General features: G+C 35.5%; 1 protein-coding gene across 16 annotated transcripts in view; it reads left to right on the forward strand.

Annotated features, from left to right (window-relative positions):
* GPHN (gephyrin) overlaps positions 1 to 13,458 on the forward strand; it is a 725,565-nt gene that overhangs the window by 587,087 nt on the left and 125,020 nt on the right. For all 16 annotated transcript variants that reach the window (XM_051977840.1, XM_051977841.1, XM_051977844.1 and 13 more), the window contains one exon: positions 6,737 to 6,874. In XM_051977840.1, the coding sequence (XP_051833800.1) occupies positions 6,737 to 6,874 (138 nt within the window). The remainder of the gene's footprint in view (positions 1 to 6,736; positions 6,875 to 13,458) is intronic.

Here is a 13,458-nt window from a genome sequence, read left to right on the forward strand (position 1 = left end):
ACAAGATCCCCTTTCCCAAATTAACTAATCAGACATCTTCAGGTATAAGGAGAAAGCATTTATTTTATCCCTGCAGGGAAAGGCCCAGACACACTTGGGAGCCATCCCAACTTCACCATGTGCTCCTGGAACCTGTTCTGCTTCCTTCTTGTCCAAGATATAAAAACAAACCTTTTAGATATATTTAGATATATATCTTCCACTAGGGCATCTTTGTGACCTAGGCCTTTAGGCTGGTCCCTCTTCAGCACTAACCCTCTATCATTTAGAACCAACACCTGCACATTAGTGGAAGCTTTCAGGAACCACTTTAGCTATTCCTAGACTTTAAGCTAAATCTTGAACTACTCTAATGATCAAATGCACAAGCAAGCAGGTGACAGGATATTGCTGCTTAAAACAATAAGCAGGAATCAGAGACCCCACTTCCATGAACTCCCATTATCTGTCTTGGAAATCCTGTCATCACAGAATAGATTGGCATCTGGCAGCCATAGAACTACAGCATTGTGGAGACCGAGGGGCCTCAGGTCCATTGTCACATCATTCCCAACTCAACCAGTCCAGACCCAGACTCATTTGGGACAAAAGGACAAAGGTCTCATCTTCTGGACCTGCTTCAGGCTGACAAGGGGCATAGAACTGGCCCTGCCCAATGGAGTCTGGACTGAAGAGGGGAGATGAGTAAGTTGTAGGCAGGGGCAGCAGCATCCGGTGCTGAATATTAGAATCAGGTCTCAGGTGATTTCAGGTTGACTAAGTGGTTGAAATTTCATGACTTGGAGTCTGGAAGAAGCAACCCTCACAAGTATATTACAATGCAAGGACTAAATATGAGTAAAAGAGAAAGAATAAACAAAGGTAGAATTAATATAGAGGTTACTACTAAGGACAGTAACTAGGAAACCCACTCAGAACAAGAGTTGGGGGGAGATGAGATTATCATAAATGTCTCTCATCCAAAAAGCTTTCCTAAGATAGATACTAAAGAATGTTTTTCCCAAATTCTTGCCTTTGTTTCCTCAAAGGAGTAGTTCCAATGGGTAGAACATGTGCCCTTCATTTTATATGATCTCTCCCAGTAAAAATCCTAAAGCCTTACAAGAGAAGGTTTTTACCCAATTAGTGCAGGTGTTAACAAAACCGTAAGCAGTTTGAAGTGAGTATAGATCTTTGATAAGTAAATTAGGAGTCTGGAATTAGGGTTCCAGAGATCCCAAGGACCTAGCCCCACCTTCCATCAACATACAGTGTAAAAGACTAGGCAGATTAGTTTAACTTTTAGGGTCTTAAAAAACCTTAACCTAACCAGGACATGATAAGATTGTCTGCTTGGTTAGAGTGGCCGCAAATACTTGGACAAAGTAGGCCTTTAGATAAAGAAACTCTGGCTTAGGAAGTAAAAGAGTTAAAAGATATAATAGCAGCAACCAGAAAGTCCTCCTGGGCTGGACTGCAAATTAAAATATCTATATACTTGTATTGTGTTTTATATCTTCCACTGATCACTTGCTCGGATTACAGAAATTTGCTATAAGAGGAAAAATCAGGGACATGATTTCCTTAAAGAAGTTTTACTTCCGGTAACCGTCCTAATTTTTTTTTTTTTTTAACAATTCCACCTTAAGCTAGACTAAGGAATAATCAGGTGGGTTCTCATTCAAAAGAATACCACTGGGAAAGGAAATTGAGTCAGAAGGATCCTATCTTCAGCAGAGGCCAAGATCGTCCTTCTAATTCATTCCCAGATACTAACTTCCACCTGTAACAACTTCTTCTGAGTAGTTTATGGCATATTCCTTTCAGATGGTGGACTACTGGCTTGATCAGGTAGTCATATCTGAATTTAAAACTCCAAATAAATATCAGCTGCAGTCCCAAAAGATTTTATCTCCTACAGCAATTACCATTAATCAAAGCTTCAGCTGAATCTAGTTCCCAAGGATCACAGTAAGAGATTCATTTTAGAAAGTTCACAGCTTATAGGGCTTATCTTTCATATCTAAGTAGATGGTTCTAAGTTCAACATTACACAGATCATTTTGCTTTTAAAATACTCAATACAGAGAAAAATTCTAAATTGCATATTGTCCATAACAGAAACATTTTCAAAGGAACAAAGGCAAAAACTATTATTCTTAGTCCCTTTAAATAATAGTACAACTTTAAGATGACTCAATACAGTCAATTAAAACTCATAAAATATCCTATTTCCACATAAAAGAACTTTTCAGATTTAACATTAATAATTTCTTCATTCTTAAAAAAATACTAAACTTTTAGAAATAACCCTATCAAATTATCAGATCATATTAAAATTCTGCTCTAGGTTTTTTTGTTATCATATTCTTTAAACAAGGAAACCATTATGCATTTAGATAAACATTAAATAATTTGCTGAAGATAGATGGGATACCTTAGTAGAAATAAATCGCTTTCAGAAAACTTATGGTTCCAACAAACCTCTTAGAGCAGCTATAGACTTGAAAAATAAAAATAAAACATTCAGTTATTAACACTATGTAAATATAGACTGTTCCTTTAAACAGTATAAGTAATTAATGTTTTAACCATCAAGAAGCTGCAGTTTGTTTTAAAAAAAAAAAAAAAAAAACCACTACTGTACCACTTAATGGGGGAGGAGAAAATTAGATTGACACCTGACCAGGCCCTTTCCATGTGGTTGCCCTTCCTCCCCACTCCACATGGCATTTTCCCCAACTCCATCATGCTTCCCAACCCCCACTTCTCACAGCTAACGTTTTTAGGGTGCCAATTCCCCCAGGATCCAATCTGCATCTCCTTTCTCCTGGCAAATGGCAAATTTATTAGGGGCTTGCAACCTTCTTGTCCTCTATTTCTTCCTCCTTCTCTCATGCCATCTCTTCCCCTATCCCATCTCTATCTCCTCTCAGTGCCTATGTGATCAATTCTTCTCCAATATACTTTAAACACACTTCCAAACCAATAACCCTTATAACTAGATGCTCCATTTGAACTATTAATTGCTTTTGCAAATCAATTTTTCTTGTCCCTTGTCTTTAAATCACTTTTTTTAAACTTTAAGATTTGCAATTAAATAACTTTGAACTAAATTTTGTAAAATTTATACATATATCCAGCAGAGCTGACAAAATTTTAAGGCCTAACTCATAATGTTTACAAATCACTAAATAGTTCAGAAAGCAACATACCATCTAAGTAGGGAGATACAAACATGACCTCCCCTAAGGTAAGCTACCAGCATTTTGTTTTAATAACCCATATTTTAACTTAAAATCCAATCAAATACAGCTTTAAATTCCCAATAATATAAAACTGCTTTTCTCAAAGAATGAATTTCACTAAAGTGATTAAACATAGTTTCTTTCTCTCTCTCTGGCCCTATAGGAAATTAAGAAGGAAAAGAAAAAAACTATCTTCACTCTCTCTTCACTCTCTCTGTATGACCCTCCCCAATTTAATTGAATTACTTTGGAATTTTGAAATGATCAGTTGCCAAATTCCCCAACCATTATTCCCAATGGACTTTTCCTAAAGCTCCAAGTTTGGCTAGTGTTAGAGCCTACAGGAAAAGTCAGACCTTTCTATTTCTCTTTTTTTTTCCCCTAACAAATTCTAGCCCACAGAATAAACATGACAAAGACATTCTGCACAGACACAAACAGACAAAAATTACATGGAAGAGACCATCCCTTCCCCACTATCTTACATACAACAGAAATACCCAAGTGCACTTTTTTTTCCCTTTTTGCTATGAAGATTTGAGTTGGACTGCCCCCTCTCACCTCTGGTCTCCAGCAAATGCACAGCCGAACTCCTCCAGGGTCGCTTGGCAGACCAGGGTCAGAAGGAGTTGCCTACCTTCATAGCCAACCATAGAAAGCCCCTATCTGCCGTTAACAGAACCCCTTTTCCTGGCCCATACCCCTTAATCTGGATCACCCAAGATTTCATGATCCAGGGTCCATAAGGATAGTTCAAGGGCACATTAACAGATAGTGCCTCTAGGATCACTCATGCATAAGTTACCTGGCTCTCTCTTACCCAGGTTTCATCTTCAAAGACTTGTGTGCCTTCTCTTTGTATCTGAGTGTCTTGACTCTCCTAGGCCCATTCTTCACAGAGAGGGAGGCTCAGAATCTGATCTCAAGGTTGCTTGGAGAATCCAGCCTGGCACCTACCTTGACTCGGGATCTCAGCCATCTCTCTGGGAAGTCACAGAGCCCGGGCTGAGCCCCCATAAACTATGAGGGACAAGTTGGGTACAAGACCCCCTTTCCCTAATTAACTAATCAGAGACATCTTCAGGTACAAAGAGAAATAATTTATTTGATCCCTGAAGGATGAGGCCCAGACACACCTGGGAGCCATCCCAACTCCCGCCATGTGCTCCTGGAACCTGGCCAACTTCTGCGTTATCCAGGACTTAAAAGCAAAAGGCCTGAGCCTTCTCATTGGATAGACTAAAAGGATGTAACTATCCTTGACCAATGGTCACCAATGTTAGCTGCCTCCCACAGGTCACATCACTTGCTGCAAGTTCACTAACTTCCAGTATCCCAGGATTTAAAGTTCATCCCTCCAGAGATCATATGACATCCCCCACTCTCCCCTAGGGCCCCAGTTCTGGAAACAGGGATCATGTGATTCAATACTGAGAAATACTTCATCCAATCAGTCCTATTCATTATGAATATCAACATCTTATAGTTTTTTTTTTCTTTTTTGCTGATGGCTATTGATCTTAGCTGAAAGCCCTTAGAGGATAAGAACTGCTTGTCTTTGTCTAACTAATCTCATTAGATATTAGTTGGTGATGGCTATTTTTTACTAATCTCTGTATCTCTATCCAATGAACCAGTTAATTAAATGTTAATTGATTTTAGCAAATATTATTAGTTGGGTAAGAGACAGTGATTTCCCAAAATCCTTTCTAAGAAGCATTCTGATTCAGTTAAGAAAAGTTATTCTAAATTATATATGGATATAATATATAAATTAGACCCATCCTTATTAGGTTTAAAAAAAAAAGTAGTTCTTATTACCAACTGAACAAGAAAAAAGGTAGGACTGGTACAACTGCCTATAAGTGGTAGGACATTGATTCTTTCTTCCTTTTCCTCCTACCACTCTTAACTGCTTGGTCTCCTTTGATGAATCTTCAACTGTGGATTTTCCCTAAGGCTTTGTCTTAAGCTTTCTTCTCTTTTTATGGTTGTGTCATCTCCATTGGTGTTATCATCAGTTCATATATTATCTCTATGCAAATAAGTCACACATCTATATATACATATTTTTTTTTGAACTCCAATCCCATATTTTCAACTGTATATTTGACATTTCAAACTAGATGTCTCGTAGGCATCTTTAACTCAGAATGTCTACAACAAAACTAATTACCTTTCCCTTCAAACCCACCTCTTTTCTACATGTGTCTATTACTCAAGGTCATCCCCATCCATTTCTGAATCTTTGTGTTTCTTTCTTGATAATATCTATATCTCCTTCTCTCCATTCACATAGCTATCACTTCAGTTCAGTTCCTCATCACCTCTTAGCTAGACTATTTCCTCTAATTGATTTCCCTGCCTCTCTTCATTCTAACCTATGCTCCACAGACCTGCTAATGCACTTATTGTGCCATCTTCTTGTTTAAAAAATTCCAATGACTTCCTATTACTTTTAGGATCAGTGTTCAGAGTTTTTCAGTACTTGGTCCACTTCTAATTTTTCTGACTCATACTTTGCTTCCCATCACACACATACTAGTGTCCCAAAAAACTGACTTACTTGCTGCTCCTTGTATACAATGCTAAATTCCCTGCCTTTATATCTTTGGCTAACTGGAACATCCCGTCCCTGAAATGCTCTCCCTGTCTTGCCATCTGCCTCCCAGCAGATTTGGCTCATTTTAGCCTTCTGCAAAAGACCTTCCTACTGTCCCCATCCACCCAAAATCTAGAACGTTTCTCTATAGATTTCCTTTTTTCTACTTTAAACTCATCTGGTATGCTCCTCTTTATTTACATATTGTCTCCCTGATCACTATAAAATCCTCTTCCTATCAGTGGACTATTTTTGTGTTTCTTTTTATTTCTAATGCTTAGGAATACCTGGCATGTGGATAAGCACTTAATAAATTCTTATTGATTAATTGGTTGATTGATTAAACCTTGCCTATCTCTACACTATTGAGAGCCAGGCCTTAGAGGGAAGATTATTGTTATATGTCAGTAATTTGATTGCAGGCTTAAGATTTCCCCAACAGTAGTGTACCATAATTTGTTATTTAGTCATAATACTTTTTCTTCCTGTTCCAGTACCCCTTAGGACTAGAATCACAGCAGATAAAAAAAAGAAAGGATCTGAACTAACAATATTTAGGCCCCAAAATATAAGCTCCTCTTTATTCTGGGCACCAACCAAATTCCACTTTGAACCACTCCTTTTTAGCTCCTGAATTATTTCACTAGAAAACCAAACATGTTTTAGCATATAATTTAGCAATGATAATTTGCTCTGGTGTTTTAATCCATATATATATATATATATATATATATATATATATATATATATATTTTTTTTTTTTTTTTTTTTTGAGGTGGGTCATTGCCTTGTTTTGTTGTCTTTATTTTGAAATATTTTGGAATGGAATTTATTTATATGCACAAATTATTCCTCCCTCCTATTGTTTTAGTGATCACTGTCTCAGCTGAAATCTCTTCTCCTATAGGTCACAGTGCTGTTGATATCACCAAAGTGGCAAGAAGACATCGCATGTCTCCATTTCCACTGACATCTATGGATAAAGCTTTTATCACGGTCCTAGAGATGACACCGGTGCTCGGAACAGAAATCATCAACTACCGAGGTACATTTAGATACTGCCCTTTCTTTGTACATACACTGGGTGCAGTGTTTCTCTATGATCAAGATTAATATTAAGATTTGTAGCTTTCATAAAATATCAAATATTTGATATTAAATAGTATATTTATTATCACACTACTCTGTTTTAACTCTAAGAAACAGTTCTTTATTTCCTTTTTTTTTTTAAAGGAAGAACTGTCGTATTATTTTCTACTAATTCCAATATCAATTAAAGAAGACTAAGGACAGAGTGGTGAAGATAACTATTCATGCTGATATTCCTACTTGATAAATGGGAAACAACTAATGACACTCATAAAAACATTTTCATGCTATGATTCTTTTATTAACTGAAATATCTGTAGCCACCATAAAGGAGAAATAAAATTATTTAAGGCAAAATAACAAAAGGTATTTATTTTAGTTGGAAGACTAAAGCTAGTGAAACATACTAAACATTAGATTCATCACAAACTTGGAAGGTCGTCTTTAGGTAGATTCAGTGTTAGGACATTTTATATTTGTTCTGCATTTCTGACATCTTTCTGTTATGTAAGCAGAAATTCAAGATGCACATTTACTCTTGTGTTTGTCCACCCTGAGGAAAATCTTAAAAGAGCCCACTAGAGAAATGAATTAGTCAGGTCTTCACAATTGGAGTCAATTTGGATAAAATGAAAGTTCCCATCTATTTTTAAAGATAGAGTGAATATTCAGAAATAGATTGTATATTTTCCACATATTCTCTGATACTAAAGCACTTTCAGAAAGTATGAATATTCCATCAAGGTTGAAAGGAATTATAAAACATTAACAATCTTAAAATATACTTGTCTATCCTGTCCTTACTACTTGTCATTTTGAAAGAATATTACTAAATAGCCACTCTTAGTGACTTTTGCAGCACTCTTAGAAGTTGATAGTCTGTTCATTGTCCAAAAAAGTCACTTGTACTTTATTGGGTTAAGAAAGTAGAAAACAGTCTTTTTTTTGTCTTGTGAAAAGAAATTCAGCAAAGTAGAACTCACTTCCTCTTCATATGTTCTAACAAACTATATCAGTTGTCACTCATTAATTGACAAACCTTTCTAGTATGATTAGCTTTTTGTCGAAAACTACTTCTATCCATACTGATGAAAAAATGATAAAGATCCCTGCACTCAACCACTGAATCAACTGAAGTTTAGTTTATATTGTAAAACATAATTAGTTTATAGTGGGGGTTTATATAACACTAAAGTTATCTTCAATGGATATAGTATTTTGTATTTTTAAAAGTTTTTCCAAACTGAAAAAAAAATGGGGGAAATAGTTATATATTCCAAAGTATGACATAATTATATGTCATGATTTAGTTTGTATCTGTGTCTGTGGGACTTAAAATTATCACTGCTGCTACTTTTTTTTTTTTAACACTCATTGAAGACTAGCAACTCAAATTAGAGCATCTTTAATGCTTCAGAATCTTGCCTTATCAAATCCAATATATCATCTTAAATCAGGAATGTTTGAATATGCCCTTAAAATTTTGTCTGTTAGTTTTTCTTTCTTTTTCTTTCATTAATTCTGACTTCCCATATTTTGTTCATTTGTTTGATAACTTTAAATACCAATTTAGTATCCTGTCCTACACCTAAAAAATTCGAATCACCTGCATTATAATTAATCTTTGTACTTAAAAAGATACTATAATTGGAAATTGTACAATCTTAATCTTATTTTCTTCATTTTTGTAATCAAAGGTAAGGCTACTGACCAAGGACCTTTTAAAGAAATAACCAAATATCCTATTTAATCAACTGTAAATAATATGCCAGTCTGTTGCATAGAATGAAGCTTTACAAAGTGCATATAAATAAATGAAAATTTGATACAATAATCAACAAATAATATTTTTATATGGTATAGTGTCAGAGTATGTTGCATAATGTTTTTATTTTGACAGGTATATTTGAGGAATTTTTTTGTGGGATTTTAAGGCCTTATAATAGTTTTTCAAGAAACTGATCTAGGGAAATCTGTTGACACTAAATGGAATAGCATTTTGGAGGTAGTAGGCGGGTTCCCCTCACCAAAAGTCTTCAAGGAAATGCTGGCTAATCACTTACTGGGTATATTTTAAAGGGATATGTAAAGGGATTTTTTTAATATGCTTATTGACCTCTAAGGTCCCTTCCTATTCTGGTACAATGGTAGCTTTCATTTATGAAGAGGCATCAGAGAGTGACATTAGTGGGGAAATAGAAACATTTAAAGGTAGATAGGAGAAATGACCCTAGCAGCAAAAAGATCAGGATGTGTTTAGAGGCAGATGGAGGTGGCGTGGAGAGAGGAAGACAGGAAAATTGAGCATCAAGTATTCATTCTGGAAGAGATGGCAACCCAGCCCTCAACTTCTTCAAGCTGAGAAAGAAATAAAAAACAGTAACCCAGAGAAATTATTTGCAAAAGAGAATTGGAGGCTAGACAGATTCCTTCCCTTTTTTTTTTTTTTTTTTTTCCCCCATCTGTCTTCATTCAGATATTTGAGAATGGCCTTTCATGTGAAAATTTTCAAGAGGAAGATTTGGGCTGTATACAGAGAAAATTTCTTTAACCATTAAAACTATCTAAAAATGGAATGGCCTTCTTGGATGTAGTGGAATTCTGTTCACATGAAGTCTTTAAATTGAAACCCAATGGACACCTGTCTATGATTTTGTAGAGGGTTTTCTTCTTTAAATAAGGGTTTAACCTGAAGCTATCTGATATCTCTTACAACTCTGAGGTTCTGGAATACTTAGACATTTTGCTTTTTTCCCTGTATCTTTTGCAGAGATAGTATTAGAGATCAAATACTTTTTCCCTCTTCCTCAAAACTGGCTAGTCAATATATTTTCTGTTATGTTCATTCTAACCTAACTACCACATGTATTAATATAATCATTAAGTGGCAGATAATAAGTCAGTGTATTGTATTTTTCTGAATATAAGCCACACCCCTAAAATATCTTGGAAAAGAAAAAAAGTAAAGAAACATATTTACATAAATGTACATAGTGAGAGAAAGAGACAGAGAAGGAAGAGGATGAGTGTTCACTGAAAACACTAATTACAGGCCTTACCCAGGTTTGATTACAAGATAGATATTTGAGGAGAGTGATGGGAGAGAATTGAGGGCTTATCAAGGAAGACCTAACTTTTATCTGAAGAAAACATCTCTTGAAAGCACCAGTGCCTTTGTTCTCTTTGCCAAACTATCCCTGCCTTAACTCAATTCTATTCTACCGGAAAGAACTGAATGTTTTTCACATCATTAGTAAGCTCCTACTAAGTGCTAAGACTCTGGGATAATTAAAGACAAGAAAGAAGCATTCTGCCTGCCAGAAGCTCATATCCTCCTATGTCATACATTTTGAGGTTTTAACTTTTCTGAAGGCCAATTGCATTTTAAAAGGTCAAGGCATTTGCCATCAAGTAGAGAAGAAGGGGAGCAGCGAGACTGGCCAACAGAGCTTCCCTGTCCCTCTCAAATCATACCTGCTCTGCCTGTTTATAAGACTAGTCCTGACACAAATGCCTCAAAGGAAAGTTTATATTTTAAATGAATGGTGTAGGAAAATTGAATGTATGAATGAGTATGAGGCCATTGATGTCAAATGAGCTCAACAGTGTTGCTTTGAAGCATATTTGTCAAAGCCTCTTGAAAGCAGACCTAGAATACTTCAGAGTACCAAAGAGTATGACTGTATATAAAAATGCAAGTGAGTGGTCCCTTAAAGTGACAAATGGTGTCCTTTGGAAAGGATCTTAACATAAGAGGGGATTTTAGAGCTTAGAAGGAACTTTAAATCATCTATTGCATTTCCCTTATCTTACAGATGAGGGAATTGAGGCTCAGGGAGAAGAATTGACAGAGTTCAGAATGAAATCACAGAATCCAAATTAAAAGGAAACTGAGAGTCCTCCTACTCTAATCTGTGGTTGAACAGGAATTCCTTCTATATTTTTATCTCACAAGTGATCATACAGCCTGTGGTTAAAGGCTAGCTACCTCCTGGGGCAAACCAGTAGGTTTTTACTCATTCTACCAGTATTTTCATCAACTACATTCCACACAGTGTGTATATAGACGCATGAGAAAGAGAACATTATTTTCCTTCTAAAATATAAAAACATACCTATTCCCTATAGCAATCTTTGAATGGAAAATGGTTAATAATTATATTATTTCCCTAATTCTTTTTTGTCCTGGGGGCATTTATGTCCCTAGATTCCTGAAGCAATATTTGTGAGTTCTATCAAAGTATTTACAGCCTCAAAGTCTTCTGCGACTAGATTAGTTTGGGATATGTGTCACTATGCCATGTTACTCCTTAAACGGACATTCCTTATTTATCAGACATTTATTAATCTCTCACTTCATGATAGGTAGTGGAATAGCTACAAAGAGAATTTAAATGTCCTCTGCATCCTCATGAAGTTTATAATCAAATATCAAAATTACTAAAAATGCAATGATATTAGACTAGTTTTAAAAATTGTACTGTAAGTAGTCTGTGTGTGTGCATGTGGGCTTTTTATCTGTTTTGATTAGGAAAGCTGTAATAGTTGTCTTGAATCTGTTCTTTGCTATTTTTTGTCAACTCTGTAGCCAAGGTTTATTAAGTACTGCTTTTGATTTCATGTGATACCTTTTATAACAAAGGTTGGTAAGATTCTTGAGACTTCTTTTAAAGATTCATTTTCTTCCCTGGTAAAATGCATGATGTGAATAGATTATAAACTCACAAATGGTGTATATGAGTTGCCATTTACTAGAAGGAAGATTCTGAAATGAATTCTCACCATTCATGGACTTTATTCAATTAACACTGATTGGAAAGACCATATATCAAGGATTCTGTGAACTTTAAGCTTACTTACTTTTCTTACATGACAAAATATATAAGTGCTTCCAGCATTGGCTTCTGATTATGGTACAATTGGCTGAGGCCTTTCTAGCCATGAAACTTCCTTCTATTTGCTATGAGAAAATCTCACTCTTATTTCCTATCTTAGAATGGTACAAGCCATCCTAAAACCATCTTAAAACCACCTAAAACTTTGGCTGTTATCTAAAGTATGGCTCTCACGGAAGGCTATGTCAAAGTCTGAGTGTTATGCAAAGATTCTCTGTGTTGTCTGTTGTAGATATCAAGAGATAGCATTCAGGAACTTGCCCATCTTCTCAGAGTAGCAGGGAATTGTCAATGTGGATGGAGAGTTTATGAGTCATTTTATAATCTCAACTGTTCTGTAGATCCTGGTGTTTCCTGGATGGAACCAAAGTAATATGCAATCCTTCCTTCAAACAAGTTTTGGTTAGTGTACCTCATGAATTACTCTCAACCACTATGAAGTCTACTTTACTTACAAATTGTGCACACTGACATGGCGTATTTATTGGCATCAGAGTAGCAATGGGGTTAGGATATATTTAAATTATTCTTTCAGCCAGCCAAATGGGTTCCCCCTCATTCATTACTAAGAGCTAATTAAACAGCAATCTTTGTCTATTTTTTGTCTCATTGTTTCAGACAGATCTTCAAAACCACATTGGAAAACTGAGGAATTTATCCAAGTAATATAGATGAGAACAATAACAGCCAGCATTTTTACAGCACTTTAAGGTTTCCAAAGCATTTTGCAAACAATATGTCATTTAGACCTCAATAGTCCTGTCAAACAGTAATTGCAGGAATTATCCCCATGTTACAAATAGAGAAACTGAAACAAAAGAGCTTAGGTCACTTATATGGGATCACATTTGTAGTCCATAGGTATGATCTGAATCTCAGTTTTCTGACTCTAATTTGTGTTAGAGGTTTTAAATAACTGCATTGGTCTTTACTAATTGCTAAGGACTAGCCTAGGATAGGTAACTTGTGGATGTTTCTTTATATAGACATTATCTTTTGTTAACTTTCACTATAGGTCTTTGTCTCCATGTACATATGCATATATGTACATATACATTTCATGACATTGTTCCCTGAGTGAATTACAGTACATCCTTAAAATAGTTTCATCTTATTGTACTATTACATTCATAAAAATTGCTAACTTTCTAAATTATGCATATCTTATTACATCTTCTTCTCCATACATTTCATTATTCTTTATACATCTCATTGCACTTTTAAAACATAAGCATATTTCTAAATAAACATTTTTATCTGTGGCATTTTAAAGGGTTTGAGAGACATAATTTTTGCGTAAGTTAATCTTTTTATTAATAATGCTAGCATTTGGCTATTTCTCTCTTTGACCAATCATAGAGGCAGACTCACAGTTCATATAACCTCTGAACAGCAGATTTCCCCAGGATGAGAATCAACATTGATTGATGAACAATCAATGACAGAATGAATATTACAATAAGGGGCTGAGACTTGTCACCCTTGGATAAGGAGACTGGCTCTATGCCCAGATCACCCCCAAACTTGGGCAATTTAGACAAAAGGCTGTGTTTCCACTCAAGCTTGATTGAATGGAATTCTTCTTAGATTAGAGATTTCTTGTCAGATTGGGTAGCATTAGACAGAAGATATTAGTGCAGTCTTT

Source organism: Antechinus flavipes, chromosome 2 (genome assembly GCF_016432865.1).
Source record: "Antechinus flavipes isolate AdamAnt ecotype Samford, QLD, Australia chromosome 2, AdamAnt_v2, whole genome shotgun sequence".
In the NCBI taxonomy this organism is placed as follows: domain Eukaryota; kingdom Metazoa; phylum Chordata; class Mammalia; order Dasyuromorphia; family Dasyuridae; genus Antechinus; species Antechinus flavipes.